Raw genomic sequence first — 22,884 nt, forward strand, 5'->3', positions numbered from 1 at the left:
GGTGAGGGAGACTTGTATTTAATCTCCAAACATGGACTGTTAGTGTCTTTGTACTGTTTTAGAGGTGATGTATGGGCAGTTGTGCTGAAGCTTGGCACCTCCTAGGGCTGATGGAGTCATCTCTCTGGGGAGGGAGGAATAGTGGTGATCTGTTTAGTTCTTCTGACCGGAGCTGGCATATAAAAAGAAAGGCTGTGAAAGTAGTACTTCATGATCTGGGTGAATCTCCTTTGTAATATTTGACTGCCAAGAGGTATAGGAGCAAGGAAGGAATCTAATCAGCACAGAGAAGATGATGTTGACTTCCCTAGGGCACATCTGACTGTAGAGTCACTTTCTGGAGGCTCTCTGGCCTTCTTCCAGCTGGGTTTGAACAGCTCAGAAGAGAGCACCAAGTGCTGGGTAGGCCAAGGTGATTGTCTCAGATCTTTCTCGTTAGAGATTTGCCTTAGAAACTTCTTCAGGAAGCAGAGGCAGAGGTGTGCCTGGGAGGAAGGTTTGAGATTGACAGGAACTGAAGGACTTGGCATGCACAGAACCCACAGATTCATTTTTTTCAAGCACGAGGAAGAGGAATATGTTTTTTGTGCCACGTGGCCTAAACCTCTGGCCTCACATTGTAACAGCACATGGGAATCCATCATGTGAACACACATATGGACAAGCCATCTCTGGGAAAACAGTGGCTGTGGGAGTAGAGCTGAATCTGGAAACAGGTTGTTTCTGTGGTTGGTTGATGGGTTTAATCCTAATGGAGCCTGGCTGGAACACTCAGAGTGCTGTGGGCTCTGCAGCCATGGAGTGAATCCAGACAGTGGAGTGGGAGCAGAGATCCAGGTAGCAGAGTTCTGTCCCTGGCAGAAGACAGCAGCACATGGGAAGGAAGAGTGTAAAAATGGAGAAAAGCATCCATTGATTACTCTGTGTTACTCACTGATACTTTGAGACTCTCCAAGCTAGAAGCCACATGTTTGTCTCATTCTCCATTGTGGAATTTTTGCCCCCTGTAAAAGTTATCCAAGTGAGCTATAAACACCTGAAATCTTTCAGAATCCACAGTATCCTGTGGCTGCATGTTCTAGAGTTTAAGCACAAACGTGACAGTAAATGATGTTTGCTTCCAGTGTGTATGTACTGTTATTGCTGAAAATAAATTACTAAAATGCTTTTAGATTTTGGTGCAGTGAAATTTTGTTAAGCACAAAATATGATTAAGTTCATTTTAATGTTTTGTTTTGGTTTTGTGTTGTTCTGTTTTTTTTCCCTTCCGTCAAGGGTGCCAAATGCCTGATACTTTGAATTCATGGTTTCTGGTAGCCCAGCTTCATGTCTGGTAAGTGAAAAACAAAATAGTGATACAATTATTTTCAAGAAATGGAGTTGTATACAACTTAATGTGTGAAAAAGTAGAGCCTTCTATCCATGGTTGATAATGGAGGTTGTATTTATTTTACTGGTGACTGAATTTCAGCAGTTTTCTCCTGAAGAACAAAACGTCCCATAGAGAAGCTGACATCTCTTACATCTCAAAATTCCTCACTAGTGGAATGATCTTTGCCATGAGTTTTTCTAAAAGCCTTACTCAGGCTATGTGGAAAAATCCTACTTGGGTGTTTTGGGAAATTTATGTAAAAGTCATTTAAGTTGGGAGAATTGTGGTGATGAGAAGCATTTAACACATTATAGCACTGGCATTTATTCTTTCATTTCTGAAAGGTACGTGCAGGGTGGTGAATGCCAGCTTGGCTGGATGTAAAAATATTTAGCACCTTAAACGTGAAGTTTTCCCCTTTTTCGTTTGTGAAAATAGTAGCCAAAAAAATCAGGTTTTCATCTAGCATTACATACTTATAAAGGTCAGAGGATGCACAGGGGAGTACAGTAATATTTTAAGTGCCAGATCTTTCAGGGAAATGAAGTCCATAGATTTGGGTTCAGCTGTCCAAAGGCTGAAAGGAAGTTTGTACTGAAATAGCTGCACTTAAGGTCCCTTGTTTCCTTGCCTCCTCCTTTTTCCCTTCCCTCCTTTTAATTTCCTGACTCCTCAATATAGTGAAAGATGGGGCAGCTCATTACACTAAAGAGTGAATAAATGAGCAGAATCATTGAAATTATAATCAGTTAATGGAATCAGTGGCACCAAGTAAGGAAGACACTTGAAATCTGCAGTTTATTTATTTCCTACTGTTCCCTGTGGGAAAAAGGCTTTAAAAATGAATTGATCAGCTAATAATTCATATAGGTACTTTGAAAACTAGTGCAATAAATGTTAAAAACCAGACAGTTTGTAAGTATGTGGGAAAACCAAAGAGAGTTAAGTTGAATCTGCAGGGAGCACACTTTTTGTCTTGATTTCTTATTGACAGGACAATATATCCTGTGATTAATACATAGCATCAAATTGAAGATTAATTATAAAAATAAACAAGGGAACTTTGACAGAGATTAAACTGGTATAGGGTAGGCACACTATCCTATACCTACAAATCTACACTGGTTTCTTTTGGAGGTGGCCAAGAGCTGGTGGTGTTATGGAGAGATTTGCTGAGGAGAATTGAAATACTCTTACATGTGAGATATGGTGGACAGCTTGACAGCAATATCCTGCACAAGCAGGAAAATCTCTCTGCTTCATTGTGACAGCAGTGAAAATTCAAGTGTGGAGGTTAGCACAAGAGGTTAATTTTTCTATGAGCCTGGTTTCTCTGTGTTCCTGGCAGCTTCACCTAAGGAGCACCATCATTCTGTACCACAAATGAGAGATCTGGTTTGATACTCCAGGACACAGAGAAGCCTGTGACAGGCCTGCTCACCACCTGGGTCTTTTGGAAATGCTGTAGGCTTTGCTTGTGATGAGATCAGTGACCAGCATCCTGCCATGACTTACTTTCCTTACCCAGGCAGCTTTGTTGCTGTGTTCGCTGGGATTCTCTTCCTTTAGGCAGTTTGACCTCAGAAAAGTGGGAGCAGGAGTGCTTCTGCTAGCTTTGACAAGGTCTCAAGGACATCTGACCCCTGTCTGAAGGCTCCAGTTCTCTGTCTTTCCTGCTGGACCATTTGCCTCAGGGGCTATAAGTCCTCCTGATCTAGTGGCCAACAACCTGCCAGGAGATTCTGATCACCATCTGCTCCTGTTCCCCCTGGCACAGCAGTCTGCACGACTTTCTTATGTGCTTACTTCTTACTGTCTTCCTTCTTCAGCAGCTTAATTTCAACTGATTTAGAGTGTCTTCTGGGGCCAGTGAAGATGAGAATTTTCCCTTCTTTGGTAAACTTTGTCTCCTTTTCTTACTGTTGCCATTGCCCAGCATATTTTAGTCAATTTTTCCATGCTTTTTGCATCCCAGCTTTTACAAGACTTAAGGTGCTTGTCAGGGCACGTTGTTGTGTTATACAATCTGGTGGGTTCTCTTTGAATCTTTGGCCCTTACTTCTTCTTGTCTGTGAATAGAATGTTCCTACTGACCCCACTCAAAAATAGAGGAATTCAGGCTCTCATGTTTAGCCTCTGCTTTTGCAAACTTCTTTCAAGATAATGTTCCTTTAGAAACACTCCAGTGCCTTCCAATGCAGTGCTAAAATCATGCTTTAAAAAGTCAACCCATCAATATTACTTAGAAAACCAACCCATGATTATTCTTTGCTGAGTGTCATGTTTTTGTAGGCTGATTCTGTTACTTCACACCTCTGATGTCAGGAGGACTCTTGATTTATATTTAGAAATCCAGACCTTTAGAAAAGCTCTTTCTTTCTTCTTCTGGGTTTGCATTTTTGCATCAATCTAAATGGAGTATTGACTGAATCCAGTGAATGAGTCCATGAATTGAGCTGCTACCAAACCACCAAAGAAATTACTTGGGTGACTGCTGAGGAATGTCTTGGTTCAGTATTTGTCATGTAGATACCTAGAGCTCCCTTCATATTTTTGCCAGACCAAGCATGGTGACATCTCTGAAGTATTTAGGATCAAATAGAGTGATTCTACGATTCCTGTTCTGAAATACTCTGAGACTGTTGCAGAAGTTCATCTAAGCATTGTTTTTCTGAAGGAAAACTGCACTTAGGAAAGTTTGGATCAGCTTGAGGAAGTCCAGAGGAGAATAAGAGCCACCAAGTGTATGTAGAAAACAGTTCCTGCAGGAAAAGATTTGTCTGATTTGCACAGAGAATCCTCAGGATACAGTATCATTTTGAAATGTGGTGCTTCAGAAGAAAGGGAATAAACTCTGTTTTATGTCTTAATTGCATCAGAATACTTTTGCTTGAGAGAGATTTTAAGAATAAGTTTATTTGAAATGTCTCCAGCATTTAGCTGATCCTGCCTTAACATGAGGGAATGGGCTACAACAGCCTAAACAAAGGCCTCAGGGGAGAGGAAGCTGCTCCTGGAGGAGCCAGGCTGGGTTTTGTCTGCTGGACAGAGCAGTGGTGGAGCACAGGAGAACATGCAAACCTAATTAGGATCTGTTCAGAATTCTGCTGGTAATCATCGTTCACTGAAGTGTAATGTCACAACAGAACTGATGTAAAAATTCAGTTCAGGTGTCTACTGCCATCTCCCAACCTGGTAGCTGTTCATGAGTGGGTTAAACAGAATAAAAAGCCTTCCAAAAAGGCTGTTGATACTTGTGTTGTTAAGCCAGAGTAGTTTCTTTGAACAGCTATAGCATAGCTGCAGAAATAGCTGCTCTGGAGCAACTCAGGAAGCAGGAAGGAGAGGCCAGGTACAGGAAGGTCTTAGTGGGCTTTACCTTAGTGGGCTCATCACACCTTGATGCCTGGCACAGGACACCTCACAGCTCAGGCCAGTCTGGCACTCTGGGAACACTGACAGAAGAAGTTGTAGCTGAGACTGTTTTAAGAAACTACAACATCTCAGCTGACATGGGTTGAGTTACAGATGCTCCTCATCCTTTTCAGTTATCCTTTTGTATAATTTTCTTCTAAAATAATCTCTCTGCATAACTTAAATACAGCAAAAATTATCCAACCCAACTAGTGTGAGGTAGACAGCTCTCAAAAGATAGTTTGGAGTAATTTTCCTTTCAGGGTTTGATGAAGATGAGTCAGTATTTGACTAAACTACAGAACAGACTGTGCAGAGAAATGATGAAGTGTTTCACACCATGGTGATCTAGTTAAGAGGTTTATAGACTTTTAAGAGTCTTTATCACCTCAGACAGCAGGTTGAGTAACAAATTACCAAACTTTCAAATAAGCTGCAAAATTCCATGATCTCACTCGTGGTGCTGCAGAAACAGCTTTTTGACAGCACTGTGCATCCAAACACAGACTCCCTTTTAGGGTCCATGAGTAGCAGGTTTTCCTCTGCACACCAGTCTGGTCCAGCTCATCACTGACCAGTTGTTGCCTGTTGGTCTCTGCACTGCTCCCTCCTCCTGCTTCTCCACCACTGGAGGCACCCAGGATAGGATACTTACATGCACTATGCTCAGGGGGAGCTTTTCTTGCCCTTGAGTTTTTCACCCCTGAGTTCAGCTATTCAGCAAGAGAAGCATAAAAATGTTTTTCTTAGTGCAAAATTAGTCTTTTAAACTGAGTCTTTTTCTCTTTGACTTGTTAAGAGTGAGTAAGATTTTTCAATTCAGTAATTTGCTTCTTTGTACAGTTCAATTATGTAAATGCACAAGAGGAACAAAGGTTTTGAAACTGGTAGAAGTAAACAAAGTTCTGCATTTGTTATGTGGAAGGTCTGGTACCTGGACAGCTGTTATCTGACAGCTGTTCTCTGACCACTGTTTGAAAAGAAAGTTTTGTCATCCTTCTGTGAGAAAATGAGGATTTGGTTTTGGTACCATCTTAATTGCTTTTGTGGGACAGTGGTTCTGACTAGCAAGAAGAATAGAAGACTGCTGCATGTTTTGCTGCCTTCAGGTTTTGTCTCTGACTGTCCCTGGCAGTAAGTTTTACTTCTTTCACAGGTTAAAAAATAGTTTCCTTTACTAACCCATACACAAGTTGGAACCCATAATAAAGATGGACATCTGTCCTTTGACAGGTCATCTCAGCACACTTCAGGTGTTTGTGATTTTCCCTGTGGAGGTGGCATTCATGGGTCACCAAATACTTTTAATGCCTGTAGATCTTATATTCACTAAAGAAATTCACCTACTAACAAACAAGTAATATTCTTTTCCTTTTAGCTTTTGTAGCACATTGTTAGTGTGCACCAGATCCACAGTGTCTTGGTTTTACAGGAGCTGGGAGCACTTTCCTTCCTAGCATGTCTGTGAAAAGCTGTGGCTTCTCTCAGCTCCAGTGTTTGGGCATCACCTCATCTACTCAGTCAGTCTTGGACAGGCACTTCATTCTTTCAGCACAGGAGTTGCTGAATGAGATAGAGAAGATGGGACAGATGACAGGACTGTTCCCAGCCCAGTGAGGATTCAGCCTGGACTTCAGTTTGTGCTCTTTACAGATGTTTTATAAGGGGCAAAATAAAATGATTGTTTTTATTTTGTAGACAGAACAGCAGCAATGAAGTTCACGTGGTTTTGATGCTTAAAAAAAAAAAAAAAAGTAAAACAATTCAACCTGATATTCTCATTAAGATCTCACAGTGCACTTAGAAACCTCTGAGCTGGTCTTGCACATGGAGGTTTTTCCAGGTGGCTGGACATGTGTCCAAATACCCCTGTAGCTGAAATAATTTAGGACATTGCTAATGTGGATTGGTTGAAGTCTGTAACTTGCTTAAGCTTTCCCAGCTTGGCTAGTTGGGCTCTTCCAGCACTTGAGTGCACCAAACTGAGCTACAGCTGGCTCAGAGCCTGGGATTAGACTAGCCATGTGTTCCTGCTCTAGGGGGTGAGGTGTTCTTAAGGCTGAAGAATTTAGGTTGCAGTAGTGTTTAACTAGATTACAGTACTGTCAACAAGAATAGAGTCTACTGTCACTCTTGCATGGCTGGATTGGCCAAAATCCAGCAGACACCAGTCCTTAGTACAGAATGGAAATGTTTGTGATGGTTTCTTGAAAAAAAAAGAAATAAAATCAGTGTGTATTTTTCTCCTGATCACAAACATAAGAAAAATCACCATAAGAAAAATCTTAAATGAGCTGGAATGTATTTAATTTAGTCTCTCTTTTTAAAAGAAGCCCAGGAGCTCTGAGTGGTGTGTGCTCTTGCAGGATGTGCCTGGTGCGGCTGAAGCAGGAGGGCCGCACAGGGAAGTACATGTGCCGCTACATCGTTCACTGCATGTGGGAGGACGTGGAACAGCGTGGGAAGGTGATGGGGGTAAGTCCTCTCTGGTGGTGTTAATCCTGATGGTTCCCATCTTTCAGTGTTTTCTTGGGTTTAAATATCGTAGAAAAACGCCTGAGAATCAACCTGGTTGATTCCTTTGCTAACTTAAGCTGGTACCTGCAGCCCTCACTCCTGCAGTCCTCAATCCATTCCCTCAGCTGCTGTATTGAGCCACTGACCTTGTTTCTGAAAGTGCATTGTGGCCTGGATAAAGGTATTGATTGGTCTGAAATTAATTCATTTCCTACATGATTTGCTACGTGATTGCAGAAAAGGATGCTGCTAGAACAGAATGGGGATAGGAATAAGAAGCTGGGGTAGGGAAGAATTTGACTGGTGCCAAATCTATAGCTACAACTTCAGTAATTCCAGCAGAGCTCTGAGCTTTCTCTGTGTCTAAAGTGGTAAAATGAAAATTAATCAACAAGGGTTTTTTGTCAGGTTCCTGCACATGACTATAACTCATCCTTAGTGTATTTTTCATTTTGGATTCTCACCATACCTGACACAAAAAACAAAAAACCCCAAAAAAACTACCAACCCCCCACCCACTCCAAGACAAGAACCTTCTAAGGAGAGAGTAGTTCCAAGGAGAGTTCATTTGAAAGTTTGAAGGAAGAGGAAGGTTGGATCGTTCTGGCCTATTCTGAGGAAGGTTATGGTAGTTGGTGGTAATAGTAATTTCTGTACTTTAAGTATGAAAATGTGTTTCTCCAGCCCTGTGTTGGTGATTGCCTGAAGAGAAGGCATTGCAGGGGCAGTGATACAGGTGAGGCTGTCTGTGTTCAGGGCACTTCTGTGGGAGAACAGGGCTGGCAAAGATCTTCTGTGTTGTCAAAAAGGAAGAGAACTGTTCAGTGATTAAATAGAGGTTAGTCTATGAGAAAAATTAATGATGCTGTTAGAGAAGTGACAGTTTTCATATAGCAGTAATTAATGGCGTATTGTCAAGCTTTAGTTGCCAGTTCTATTAGAGAAGCTGCCAGGGTGTTTCTGGTGGTGCCAGACAAGGGAATTAACCAGTGAGTTAGAATTTGGGATGTGACCACATTAGTAATTCAAGAAGTTTCTCTCTGATTCTTTTGTTTGTATGTGGTTTTAGAAGGTGCTAGTTCTGGTATAACTTCAATTAGTCCTTTAGCAGTAGGGTTTGTTCCTGATTTTTGGGAATTCCACAGGTTTTCTTTGTTACATGTTGCTTTTAAAGACAAGACATCCTGTTAATCTTCTTTTGAATTAAATCTAAATTTTTATATCTGAGAATTTTTCTCTATATTAATGTGCTTAGATAAATTCCATTGAGGGAACTCTGGTATCTATTTCTGGTAGGGCAGTGTGAATGAGGAGGAAAAGACTGAATGAAAGAGCTTCTGCATTTTTGTCCTTATCCAGTGCCTTCCATATCATACTGCTGGTTGATTCTGCTTTCTCTAGGAACTATACACAGCTCAGTTATTTACTCTGGGTGTAAATTTAAGGTTCTTCTTGAAAAGCAAAAACCCCCCAAACCCTAAACAAACCCCAGCTAAACATGTCACCTTCCAAAGCACCTGAAAGTATCTGTCTGATTCCATGGACAAAATGAACCTTTGGAACAGAAAATGATTTGTCTTTTTCTTTTGACCCTAATTTTGTCTTCCATGAACAAAGTGCTGGCTTGTAGTTTTCTCTACAGGGTTGGAAGCAGCAGACAGCAAATAACAGCAAAGAGGAGCAAAGCTGGCTGTTTGCTGCCCTTCCTAGTAATGCAGGGCTCCAAACTGAAGAATGCTGCAGGTTAGGCCTTTATTGAGAGCTTTACAGTAAACCTTAGGGGAAAAAATATAGTGCTTACAGTCAGTTCTTTCTAAAGGGATGCACAGGGTTTCCTTTTATGCAAACTAAACTATTCCATTGCTCCACAAAATTCCCTGAAGTATAAAAAACCCATCAGTGTCTATATTTTCATCCAGTCTGTACCCTGAAGTGTTCATACATGCATTTTGCAGTAGTATGGTTGCTGTGTGATGCAACTGCAAGAAGCTCTGAAGTTGCTGGAATGCCATTCATTCCCTGCCTTGTCAGGTTAGGCATCTGGTCAGTTTATCCTTGAATTTAAATTGTGCAGTCTTTGTAGGAATGACTATGGAATCTCCAGTCTGTTTAGCTTGCAGTACTGTGATTCCTGTAATACACCAGACTGGTGCTAACACAGCCTTTATGTGGCCATAGCAGATGCTCAGAGGAAGAACCTGCACATTTCAGGGATTAATCTGCAATGCAGTTATACCTGTGTATGTTTAGTACAGCTGAGCTGCACAGATTCCCTTTGGTTTAATCAGCCTCCTTGAGTGAGAAATGAACTCTGAGCAGGCATTGAGGGGGTGAGAGCAGAGTGCACTCTCCTGGGGCTAAATTTGGAAATCAGGGCTATTCTTTTCACTGTAGTCTTAGTGAGGGCTTTCATTATCTTGCAGTAGTTTGTTTTGGTTTATGTTTTTTTAATCTTTTATTTATTAATGATCAGTCATTATTCCTAGTCAGTCCCCTGTGGTGACAGGCTGAGAAAGCTGAGGCTGTTGAGGCTGGAGGAGAGAAGGTTGTGTGGAGACCTCCCAGCACCTGACCAGAATCTGAAGAGGATACAAGGAAGCCAGAGAGGGACCCTTCCTCAGGAACTGCAGTGCCAGGACAATGGGGGATGGTTTCACATTGAAAGGGAGGGAATTTAGGTTAGCATACAGAAGGAAGTTTTCCCTGTCAGGGTGGGCAGGCCCTGGCACAGGGTGCCCAGAGAAGCTGTGGCTGCCCCTGGATCCCTGGAAGTGCCCAAGGCCAAGCTGGAGGGGCTTGGAGCAGCCTGGGACAGTGGAAGGTGTCCCTGCCATGGCAGGGGGTGGAAGGACATGAGCTTTGAGGTACCTTCAACCCAAAATTTCTAGGATTTTGTTGAGATGAACAAACTTCTTCATCTATTCTGGTAATATTTATTGTATGTTAGATGAAAATTATCTATGCACTGATGTTTGAAAATGTTACCAGTTCCCTTGCTCCTTATCACTGCTTTATTTTCCTTCATCAGTGCCAGTGATTCTGGCTTTAATATCCCACTTCACTCATGCCCTTGAATAGGCAGTTTCTGTTTTTTCCATGCTTGTTCACTCTTCTCCACTCACCTTCCTTCCCTTCACAGAGCTGTGCCCTGACTGAAATCTTTCTCACTTCTCACCTTTAGCAATTGCTAAGTTTTGAGCTTTGCTAAGAAGTTTTGGGTGACCAATAAAGGGCAGTTTACCAGGTTCTACATTTGTTTTATTAATCTTCACCTCTTTATCCCTAATGATTTTTTTAAACTGAAGCTGAGGTAAGGACAGAGGGTTTGTGGCCTGATGGAGGGATATGTGTAACAGCAATTTATTTTCAAATAATGTAGTACTGCAATCAGTAAATATTCTATCTCCAAAAGAAGGTGGTCAAATGCATCAAGAATAGTAGATAAAAAGAAGATGACATTAATGCTTCTGTGTTGATGCTTTTAAATTTCAGAATCTGAGTCTCTCTCAGAAGTAAGGTACATGAACTTTACTGAATACATTCAGAGAACTAAATTATCATCTGCATAGATCCTAGGAGGTTGGGAAATTCCATTCTTTGCCTCTTCTCTCATGCAGTGTATCAGAGGTCAAGATTTAACTCTGATTCCTGTATTGTGGTACAAGTGACAAGTATTGTGGTACAAGTGAGCACCTGGATGGAATTGCAGGCTGGATGCAATTAGTTCAACTTGCTGACATACAAAGTTGCAGGTTTTTAGCTTGCTTCCAATCCAGCAACAATGCCAGCATTTGATGCAGAAAATGGACACTGTATTACTGAAGTGATGCTGATGGTTTATTGAAATGTGCCATCTGCTCTTAAGTGGTTCATTGGAGCTGAAAGGGGTAGAATGTAAAGCATTTTAATTGCAAATTTACATCAGCTCCAGCTCCAAATTGAGTTTGTATTATTTCAAAACCTGGTTGTTAAAACTGCTGAGATCTAAATCTCTGCTACAAAGTTTTGGGACCTGTTAGCCTGAGCTCCTTCAGCACTCCTGAATGTCGGCAAGAGTCAGAAACCCAAACTTGATGCAGCTGTAAAAACACAGAGAGAGTCTGTGGCCTCAGCAAATTCTACTGGTGCAGGCATATTTCAGATATAAATTTTACTCTGCTGTCCCTAGTACTAATGAAGTCAGTCTCTTTTGGTGGGTTTGCAGCCAGGTGTGTCCAGTTCTGTGGCTAACCAGTGCTCTTTACTTAATTTTTCCACTAGTGACATTTCTATCAAACTTTAAAAACAAACAGAAAAATTGGCTTGATGCAATGGCTCCAAGTGTTAATAGTAACATTAGGCTGGGTAAAAGACTTCCTTTGGATCCTGCTTTGCCAGAGATCTCCACCTTGTGGCTTGCAGGGAATAGATTTATACTGTGCAAGCTGGCAGCTGCCTCATCAGTCTGGAAAGGGAATTCTCTGATGACCAGACATTGCTGCTGTTTTCTTCCTCAGGGAGTTCTGGAGCCACCTGGGAATTCACCTGTCTGATCTCCATATTGTGCTTTAGTAACTGTGTGGATTTAAAAGTTGTTATAAATGTTTAAGTGTGTTTTAATGCCCTTAGATGAAGCTGCAGAGCTGACAGGAAGGACATGTAGGTGTTCCCCAGAACAGGATTTCAGATGGCAACAGGACAAGAGATATGAGGGGAAAATAAAAAAAAGAATAAAAAAAGGACTTTCAACCATTCAAAAAATCCCAAACCAAAAAACCCCCACCTCCCTTTCTCCCTCCTCCAAGCATCCCACACTAATACTTTTGGGTGCAAATCCTATGGTGTTTCAGGAAGATCCATCGGGCTTTATTCTAATACTTGTAACTGGTTGTAGGCTCACTTTACCTGCCTTGGTCATGTATTTTGTGGTGGCATTCTATTGCTGAAATTAAAATTGTTTTCAGTGCAAAATGACAATTCATTCTATAATGAATAAATGTTCTAAAAGAGATAGGACTAGGAGGGGCGGTCCAGCCCAGTGTCCCAAACCTGTTTTAATTTATCATAATCTCACTTTCCTGTGTTCCCACCAGACCACTTAGACTCCTACCCTCTTTTTTTTCTTTTTTTTTTTCCCCAGGAACATATCTAGGTGTCTTTTGAAATAGTTTATTGGCTCTGCTGTGTGGAGCACAATACAGCCTTTGTTGCACTTTTAGCTAGAGCTGTTTATACCCAGTGACCCATAATTTGCTCTCAATTACACTCGTGTACATCTGAAGTAACAGAATCAGAATCAATAAATGTAAGTGAGAGATGAATGTAGCTCTGGGAACTTGAACACCATTTTCTGTCTTGGTACTCTTTCCACAATTAGAAAATTTCAGTTCATTAAAAATGCCAATTTACCTTACAGAAGCTACAGAATTTCTTAAACTCAGCTTAATTCTCCTTAAGTTATTCTTATTGCAGAGAACAAAATGTTTGACCCTTGTAACTAAAGACTCAGAAGGCATTGTCAGGGTGAGACCAGCAAGTTGTAGAATGGCTTTAGAGGATGAGAGGACAGGGTGTAAGATGGATACAGTTTTAAAACAGAACTTGATCTTTGTCTGAATTGAAGTGTGGGAAGCTGCTGTACTGAGGTGTTCAGGGCTCCTCTCCAGCCTGCCTCTAAAATCTGATGGGAAATCATGAAGTTGATTTTGGATGCACAGGAGTGAAACTACATTTTTGAGAGAGAAGGGGGCAGAAGGAAAGTGGGTGCAGTATTTTGGGGCTGGAATGGGGAGTTGGGATGAAGGGAATGTACTGAAGCAAATCATGGCAGAGAAAGTACTGATTTTGTTTTGGGGAAATGGACTGGGATATGAGACAGAGGATAGTGTTCAGTACAGTTGAAAAAGGTTTTTAAAAACCTATAAAACTAAAGAAGAGAAGTTTGAGTTTTAAATTATCTATGTATATTTTGAAATGCTTTACCAGGACATTTTAAGGACAAAAATGTTATGATTTTTGATGACCACTTGGAATATATAAAATTTCTCCAGTTTCTCATGTTTACTTTAAAAAAATCAAATAAATGAAACCCTTGCCAAAATAGTGAGATCCAAAATTGTTCTTTATATTTTTTGTGGGTTTTTTTAATAGAATACCAGATATTGTATGATTAGTTTTACCTGAAGTTATTGTTTCAAGAACATCACAAAAAGAAAGTTCATCAACCCTTGATCTTTTCTCAAAGAACTTGAAAGTTCACATAAAGTTTCCAGTGCTTTTTCATTTCATAAATAAATAATAGTAGGTACTTTTCCAGAGAAAATTCAGTACATTTGATTCTGGAAATCTTAATAACTTAAATATGTAGGATAGTGCACATGTATGGAATGCTACCTTGAATTATCTCAATTGTAATGATGTCTGGAACAAACTGTAATGATGAAAATGTAGCTTTACCAGCACATGGAGCTTTGAAGTATGGGTCTCTTTCTCAGGTTGTTCTAGACACAGCATCTGTGGAACCAGCACACCTGGGTGAAATGTTTGGGCCATGCTGAGGATACCTGGTATTGAAATCAAGCTATAATAAATGCTTGGGTTCTTTTCAGCTGGTCTGCGCCAGTTTTCTGGCATAAAAAAAAATAATTTTGGCACCAAAAAATCAATTTAAATTTCCCAGATGTGTTGGATCCTGTTACTGTAAGGTGGTGTTGTTGGCCTGTTCTGTGCCTTGCTTGAGTGCCTGCAGGAATTGTGCTGGAAGCTGCCTTGTGGCACCTTTTCCAGAGATACCTTTTTTTTCAGTATTATGTATTTTTCAGTATTATATTATTCTATGTCCATTATATAGGGAAAGGGTCTTCCCTAGAATATGCTTTTAAGCTACTTCATAAAAACAGAAATAATACCAAGACCAGAGTCTGCTCTAAATCAAACCACACAAACCATTGAGAGCTTCTCTGTTGTTCCCATACATTTTAATCACATTATTGCTTGTGCTTTCCTCTGCATTTAGAAAGTCACTGATATCTTCTGCTTCCACTTCAAGAGTGAGTCTTGTATTTCTTGTTAGAGCTTGGTTTATTTTTTGCTTCCATTTTCTGAATTCTCTGGCCCATTTTATCCATTTACAGAACTGGCAGCTCTTTGAAACTTTTTTTTATTTTTTAACTGCTTTTGCTAACTGCTTCCATGGGAGAACAGAAGATAATGCTCAGGGTGTGCAATCCCTGCAGAAATCAGAGTGCCTGCTTCCACACTTGCTGGCTCCTCTGCTTTTACAACCCTGGTAAAGCAGCAGCATAGGATACTTCTGTACACATCTAGGGAAACTGAGGTGCTTTTCAGTTTTCCAGTCTGGTCTGGTAACCTCAGTGGATTATATTCCTTTTTCTGTCCTCAGTCTTTCTCTTTCTGGTCTTACACAGCATTTTCTTTATCTCTAATAATTAGTTAATTAATTAGTTAATTACCATTACACTTCTGTAAGAGCCTGAATATTTTTATTTCATTCAAAGGTCAGGAAATAATGCCAAAGCTTAAAATACCAGCATGTCTAATCTTGGAGATCTCAGTTTGTCAATAGGAAAGCGTTCATCATGTTGATTTTCAAGTTAGTCAGGAGGCCCTGAGGCCAGGAGAATAAGTGCACATAGAAGGGACAGTTTTATGGTTGGGATGTTGTGGATGGGAGATGGGGTCAGTAGAGCTTTGGTCAATGTGAAATGAGCAGCACTGGTCTAAATGGATTGTCACAGGGCTTGGGCATCCAGAAGGATCTGGCAGGGACCTGTGGGTGAGCAGGGGCTTTAGGGGTGTCTTCTGAACTTTGGAGTCATTTGTCTCATTGATGCTGAGTGTCAGAAATTCTGTTTGGAGATGCTGTTTGAACACTTCATTTTTTAAAAGTGGGGAAGTGCCAAAGCCCCTGTAATTGGTGGAAATGCAGGACTAAAGCCCCAGAGGACAAAGCCAGGTACCAAGAGCTTAAAAATAATGTGTCTCCTTGAGAGCATCCTAAATTTGCCCTTTTGTATTTCCTGTTTCATTATGTCCTTGCAAGAGGGAAGATAACCCATATATAGGTTTAATCCATGTTATTCAGGAAACTGTGTAAGGAAGATTTTGTCTTCTTAAAATCCTTGCCCATGCTTTTAGGATCTTCTGGAAGTTTATTTATTCACAGCAGCATTGAATCTGAATGAAATGCAGAAGTAAGATGGAAAACTCACAATATCTTACCATGCAGCATTTTCATGGTTCACTTTCCTCCTTTGCCTTTTACTTGAGGGCAGAACTAGGGTAGAGAAATAATTTTTGTTCTCTTCTGAAAGGTTACAGTAATAAAGAAACTCTTGTTAACATCAGAGTATATGGCAGGCAGGAGTTTTCACAGTCTGGCATTGTTTATTTTACCAGCAATTTGGAACCTTCTGCACTCTTAAAATATTGGCAAGAAAATATTTAACTGTTAACTGTTCTGTGGCCTGTGTGTGTTTGAAGCCCTGGGGAGGAGGAATGCTTGGGGAAATCGGGTTTTTCTCAGCTTATGATTGAAACCAGAAGGTGCAGAATATTGGTAGAAGGTGAAAGCAATGTGACTTCAAATTAGAATTTACCCAAATGTGGAACTGATGGGAGAATGTCAAACAGGTCACGTACGAGCAGGGCCCTACTAGGAGGGAGTGGGGAGGCTGATGGAGCAAACACAAATCAGCCAGTCTGCCAGGCACAACAGAAATGAATTTGAAAAGGTGATAGTAATTGTGAGTATTTGCATTTATCCTCTGTCACTCGATAAAGGTTGTAGCACTAAGGATTAGGCTGGTTAATTGCTGACTAATTGTATGGACTCCAGCAGTTGTCACTGCATTTTACATGAAATAAACTTTTTTATTGACAGGTTTTTTTAGGAGAGGAGATGGGTGCCTTTCTGCTCCCCTCCAACAGAAACTTGTTCTGGTCCAAATTCTGGAGAAAGAATGTTTTTTTGTGTTCTTACTCTTTTTCCCCTAGGGGAGGATGACCTGTTTGGTATGAGCAGGATCATTCTTGCTCATATTACTACATAAAATGTAGCCTCTTCCCATGAGGGTATTAAAGGCTATGGTAAAGGGAGCAGGTTTTTTAATAGCACTAGCACTTTTCATGTGAAATCCCTGCCAAGTCAGCAAAGTGACCTGATGTCTGATGTCCAGGATCATCAAATGAGCTGTGCCTGTCCTGCTGGAAGTCAGGGCAGGAAAGCACAGAGACACAGACAGGAGAGATACCAGCAAATATCTGCAAAGGGCAGCAAAAAATGGACAAAGCTGAACGTGCTCAGGATTCCTTCTCCTGTCAGATGAAGATCCAGTGTGTGCTGTGGCTGCCAGTGGCCAGAGATATTTGGGATAAAGGATAAGAAACAGAACTGTGGGTCAGTTCCTTCTGGTACATTCTCCTGGCATTCACTAACGAGTAACCTGAGAGCAGCATGGGACTGCTGGCTCGGGATCACTGACAAAAATCCTCCAGGAATGTGCAGCCCTTTGTTACCTCTTCCATATTTTTTGCTCTTTAATGCCCTGTGGCAATGACTTCTGCCACTTAAATGCATTGCAAGAGAAAACACCTACATTTTAAAATATTATTTAGTCATTTCTTTAGATACTTTTCCACATCTTTTTTAAATGAGAAACAGTGGACAATAATTCCTTGTTTATCTGCTTGATAAACATTAGTGATTTTACCTCTCCACCATCTTCTTCCTCATTTCATCCTGAAAAGTTTCCTCAGTGTTTCCTTATATGTCTCATTGCGTCATCATGGTCTTTCCTGTGTTTTCTACTACTTTTAGATCTGCTCAGAGATAAAAAGGTAACAATAATGCACAGCATTTTATATGCAGTACATTATGGATTTACGCAGAATAGGATTCATCTTTTGGTTTATATTCCTTTCATAATAATTCCTAACATTTATTTATCTTTTTCTTCATTATTGAATTATTGAACTTATTTTTTTTCTCTTAAAGACCCATTTCCAAACTGTAGCTGCCAAATTGTGTGCATATTGTTAAACAGCTTTTATGGACTTTTTTTTAACACCTACTGCTAGTACCTTTATCAACACTGAATATCACTGGTCATAATTATCTATAATTTTTATTTTCATTTACTGTATTTTCTACTAATTTGTACTTGCCTGTTTCTGCTGAAAGACTTTTCAGAACAGATGCCACGTTTCCTATCTCTGCAGCCCTGGTAATGTTAACTGAGATGTTACATTTAGTTTAGTACTTTATGATCCCTGGAATTTTGTTGCTCTTGACTTTTATTAAGTTACTGCAAGCTTTTCTCTGTTGATGGATTATATCACCTGGGATATGATGGATGGGGAGTGTCCAAGGCCAGGGTAGACAGGGCTTGGAGCAGCCTGGTCTGGTGGAAGGTGACCTTACCCATGGCAGGGGCTAAAAATGGATGGCCTTGAAGGTCCCTTCCAACCCAAACCATGCTGGGATCATTCTCTGACTCACAAAATCCTGAGTGCTGTGAGAAGGTGATGGAGCATCAGTATTCACTGCCTGGTCCTGTGGAAAGACTGGGCCAGCAGAGGAAGCCAGCAGGAGCCAGTTTCAGGGGGAACCCACAGGAGGAGATGGATCTCCTTGGGGGTAGCAGACCAGGGTGCTTCTTGCTGATGCACGTGGTGAGTGCAGAAAGCTCCCTGGACAAGCTGGTGGACATAGAGACCTTTTGGAGATTACTCTGTAAACAAATAGCAAGGGGAAGTGTTCTTAGTTGAAATTGGTTGGGGGAATCCTTGGAGGAAGCCTATATCAGCTCTTGTAGGGTTGGGGATTCTGGCTGCTGTTGAAGACAGGATACCCTGGGAGGTGGCCCCTTGGTCTGAACAGTGTTCCTGGTGTGTGACACTTTCTGACAGTCCCTGAGGTTTGTCTCCTTGAGGAGCTGAAGCTTTACAGGATCTCTTTGAGTGCTCATGTGCATATTTACCTTAATGATTTATTTATCTTTATACTGTTTTCTTCAAGTGCTTCTTTCAAACTTGGTTCTGAAATTTCCTTTTTCAGTGTCAAAGGCTGAATTCCTGATTCTGGTGTGTTCAGAAACACATTGGTGATTAGCTTTAGGCCTTTAGCAACTAGCTTTTTTCAAGAGGCATTACAGGAAAATCCCTTGACAACTGCTCACCTTACAGAGAATCAGCACAACTGGACAGAGCACAGCAATTTGAACTCTTTTCCCTGATCCCTCTCTTGAGAGGTTGTCAGTGAGCTCTGCCAGCCACATTCTGCAGGGAAGTGGGAATTTGAAATAAACCATTGAATACAGCTCAGATTGTACTGTGATCTCCCCTGCATCTGTAACTGTTACCATGGCAGAGCTTCCCAATTAATAACCTGCAAGATAGGAACAAACCTCATTTTCTGCGTAGCAGAAATGTAGAGTTGAGCATCTGCTTTTGCAGAAAGATGTATGTGATATTGTAAAACTTGCTTTTCTGTGTCTTTCTTGGAATAAACTTGCCCTGAGGAACCTTATTGATGATTGCACAATTGTTCTGAAGGTAGAGCACACACAGCTTTTTCCATTAACATGTTGTTTTTATGGATTGAAGATTCTGGCAGGAGCTGGTTCTGCTACAATCCAACATTTAGCTTTTGTCTAGGTTAAAATAATATTGGAGTAGGTTATCACTGAATATTGAAGAAGGCTTTAAAAATTGTTCTCTGAATTTAATGATTACGGGGGTACATTGCAAAATTACTTCTAATTAAAACAAATAGAGAATTTATCAGAAGAGTTAATGTTTAAAGCATGCTATTTAAGACATACAGGACTCAAGCTGTGGCTAATTACAAGCAGTGATCTGCTTTTTAGACAAAGTAGCAGAGCAGTTAATAAAAGGCTCAAAAATGAAGATTGGGAAAATAATTTCTTCAATATCTTTGTCATTTCACAAGTATGTGCCTGAAGGAACTGGCCTTTCTTTATGGCCCCTTGCTACAGAAATCTTCCTAATATTTTTTTAATTTAATCTTTTTGATCCTAGCTACAGTCTCAGTCATGTCAAAATTACTGTCCTGCAATCTGTAGTGATGTTTTAGGATGAAATAAAAGGGCTGCATTTGCCCATTTAATGTCATGTGTGTTTTAACACTGTGTTTTGAGCAAACACTCAAAAACCCCATTTATAAGTGCATATGTATTATTTATAAATAACATAAACCATATTACAAGTAATTCTGTCCAATTGCAACTTGAGAGAAGGGGCATAAAAAAGCCTAAATATTTGTGGAGTGATATTTTTTACCATGAAAGATCAGTCCTGTGTCTCCTTCAGGAACTTTTGCTGCTATTCCTGCTCCAGCAGTCAGAAGTGTCAGTGAGAGAGGTTGGTGTTTATGGCAGTGGGGCTGCAGGAGTCCCCAGAGTGGACTCAGCCATGACAAGATGAGTGCACTCAGATCTTTGGAACTTGTTTAGCACAAGGGATGGGTTAGTTTTTACTGTATCAGCATAAACCACTACTTTGCTGTTGCAACTTTGATGACTCCAGGAGTGTGCTGCTGGTGTGGTGTGACAGTGCACCTGGAAGAGCCCAGTCCTGGTTTGGAAAGATGTCTCTGCTGACACATCCATTGTGTACAGGTACAGGAGCAAACACATCGTACAGAAGAGGCTATTTATTCTAGCAGGAGTGTTGTAATGAGAATGAGGGGGTGGAAACCCAAGCCAGAAAATTCAAATATGAAATGAGATACACATGTTCAACTGTGAGGGTGATATGCTTTAGCCAAACACAACTTAGTGAGCTTAGTACAGAGGGAACTTAGTGAAATGTAATGGTCTGTGATATGCAGAGGGTCAGGTTCTATGATCTAATCATTTCTTCTGGCTGAAATCTCTTCATAAAAAAGTCTAGTTCAAGCATAACTTACAGCCTAAAGAGAGGAATTGCTGCCTGGAATTCAATGACTAGTGCTTGTATGAGGCAGTTAGAAGTGCCCCTTCTGGCTTTATAGTCTATGGAAGGATTAATGTGTTAAAGTAGCTTAAGGGTGCAACACATGCTGGCAAAAGCTAAGGAGAAAGAAACTGCAACTCGTGTTGCAGTACTCTCAGACAGTGCAGCCTGTGGCTATCCCAGCTGGGGCAGCACTGGCAGGACACAGGTGACACTGCCAGGGATCCCATTCCTGCTCTGAGGGGATGAGCTGCACCTCAGCACTTGGCCTTATCCCTGGGCTGATGGCTCTGAGCAGGCAGAGCACATCAGAGTCCATGGAATTGCTAAGACTGGAAAACACCATTGAGATCCTCCAGTCACCATCAGTCAATGCAACACCACCTTCATGTTCACCTTTAAACCACGTCCTCAACTGCCACATCCACACGTTTTTTGAACCAGGGATGGTGACTGATCACTGCCCTGGGCAGCCTGTGCCAATGTTTTAAAAGAAACGTTATTTCTTTTCCCTCGTGTGCAACCTGAACCTCTCCTGGCACAACTTGAAGCCATTCCTCTTGCCCTGTCATTTGTTACCTTCCAGTCTGTGCACACTGATCCTACTCAGCACCGTGAGCCAAAGCACATGGGGAGGAGGAGGAGGAGGAGATTCATTACCAGAGGAACCTCTTGGTTCATCACAGGACATTGATATGGACTGATTGTAGAGCATCATTCACTTTAAATACCATGTCCACATGTTAGGTCTTTTGCTAGGTGTCCAGCAGTACAGGAGATCACTGCTCCTACTTCCCTAGAAATCTTCTTAGAATACAAAACCTTCTGTGAGACTTGTCTGCTGCACAGTCACCCTCAGCACGTGGCTGTTGGATGATGCACATGAACTCCCTGAGGCTGAAGATGGTTTCTTCATTGTGACATGGAAAATCCAGCAGCTGCTTGCTGCAGCTGTCCCAAAGGCAGAACGTGGGCTCATGGAGCCTTTCAGAAAAGAGTTGTGACCTGTAGCAGGAAGATAATGTTAGCTGTACATTTCCTTGTTTCAGAGGTCTTGTAAAGGTGAGATGTGTACCAAAAATGGGCTCCTTGTTTTGAACTAACACAGTCCCATGTCACTCAGCACATAAATCTGTCCAGTGACAGCTCTGCACAGGGCTATTCCAAGGAAGGCAAAGGGGCAAAGTCCCAAGAAGAGCTCCAGATGTTACTGATTTTTTCCTTGTTATTAGCAATTACTGACTTGGAATTCTCTAGCAGTTTTTCTTCTTTATAACAAACTGTGGAAGAGTCAGCAGAATTATGACCAACCAGATCCTGCAACTGGCCAGTGGTAAGAACTTGTACAAGCTTTGAAAGAGAAAGCACTTCCAGCAAACACTGCTTTTGATTTGCTCATTATTCTTGATTTATAAAGGATTTTTTTTTCCCTCAGTATTTGTGCTTGACTGATGCCAGTTGTATTCTTCAGAAACTTCAATATTCCTTTAAATATCATTTCATTGCCTAAAATATGGCTCCATCCTCAAACTCAGATTTTATATCTGAAACTGTCTTTTAAGATGTATTTATTGCTATGTTTATTTAACTTGGTTATCTCCTTCATCAATCTGTTTCTTGCAAACTTAAAGCTGCTGCTCTTTGGTTTTAGTAGGGAAAGCTGCTTCCCCAGGGATGTATAGTCCAGGACTTGTCTCTGTAATGGGACTATTTGTTTTCTTTGCCCCTTGCAGTTGCCTGCTGTAACATTTGTAGTATGTGTTAAGTAATCCTTGAGGTAACATTTTTATTATGTCATAAAAAGTGCGTGGCAAATATATAATAACTCATGGAATTTGTTTGTTTAAAATGGAAGGATAATTTATTGAGTGTGTTACATGAGACCTGCTCCCCCTTATTAGAGCTGTAGAAGTGCAGCTTATTTAGAAGTATGTTCTATTGAGAAAAACCACGATCTCTGACATGCATAGAAGGTTTGAGCATGGTTGGGTAGAAATGACATCATAGTTTATGTACTCAATAAAAATTTAATTAAGTCATTACAGAAGTTGCAGTCATCATTTAACCCTCTGATTTCTTATGTTTAGTTCTTTTTTTAAACATTCAGTAATAACCAGTCTCCAAATCTTGATAGCCTATAAAATATCTGCATGAATTTTAATAGTTTATATTAATGGAAAAATATGAGTAACTGACATAAAAGGAATTTTCCTTGTGTTTGCACTATGTGCATTGCTATAAAAATCAACAGATGAAAAAAGACAGTGGTTTAAGGGAAGAGTATATGAACTGGAAATCTGTTCACTTGGCAGAAACTAACTCATATTTTGATAGAAAAGCTGTTGTGTAATTGCCAAGGTGAATACTTGTAAGGATACTGAGAGAGAATTCAGGACAAAAAGTTCCCAGTGTGGTGGGTGTGATGGGCTGGTGTCTCCTGTGTGTAAATCCTGTCTCTGTAAAGTGCAGTGTCACACCTGAGTGTCCTGCTGGTGTGCAGGGCTGATGGGCCTTGCCATTTGTACTTCTGGAGTGTGTGAGCTGTAGAAAATAAATGCTTTGTGTCTCTTGGATCCCTCATGGGAGTCAGTACAAAGAAGAAGCTTTACCAAAGTGTAGCTGAGCCC

The 22,884-nt window shown here is 40.8% G+C and overlaps 1 protein-coding gene across 2 annotated transcripts in view; it reads left to right on the forward strand.

Annotated features, from left to right (window-relative positions):
* LOC107213309 (ubiquinol-cytochrome-c reductase complex assembly factor 1) overlaps positions 1 to 22,884 on the forward strand; it is a 46,806-nt gene that overhangs the window by 17,277 nt on the left and 6,645 nt on the right. For both annotated transcript variants that reach the window (XM_015647601.2, XM_015647602.2), the window contains 2 exons: positions 1,276 to 1,333; positions 7,153 to 7,261. In XM_015647601.2, the coding sequence (XP_015503087.1) occupies positions 1,276 to 1,333; positions 7,153 to 7,261 (167 nt within the window). The remainder of the gene's footprint in view (positions 1 to 1,275; positions 1,334 to 7,152; positions 7,262 to 22,884) is intronic.

Source organism: Parus major, chromosome 20 (genome assembly GCF_001522545.3).
Source record: "Parus major isolate Abel chromosome 20, Parus_major1.1, whole genome shotgun sequence".
In the NCBI taxonomy this organism is placed as follows: domain Eukaryota; kingdom Metazoa; phylum Chordata; class Aves; order Passeriformes; family Paridae; genus Parus; species Parus major.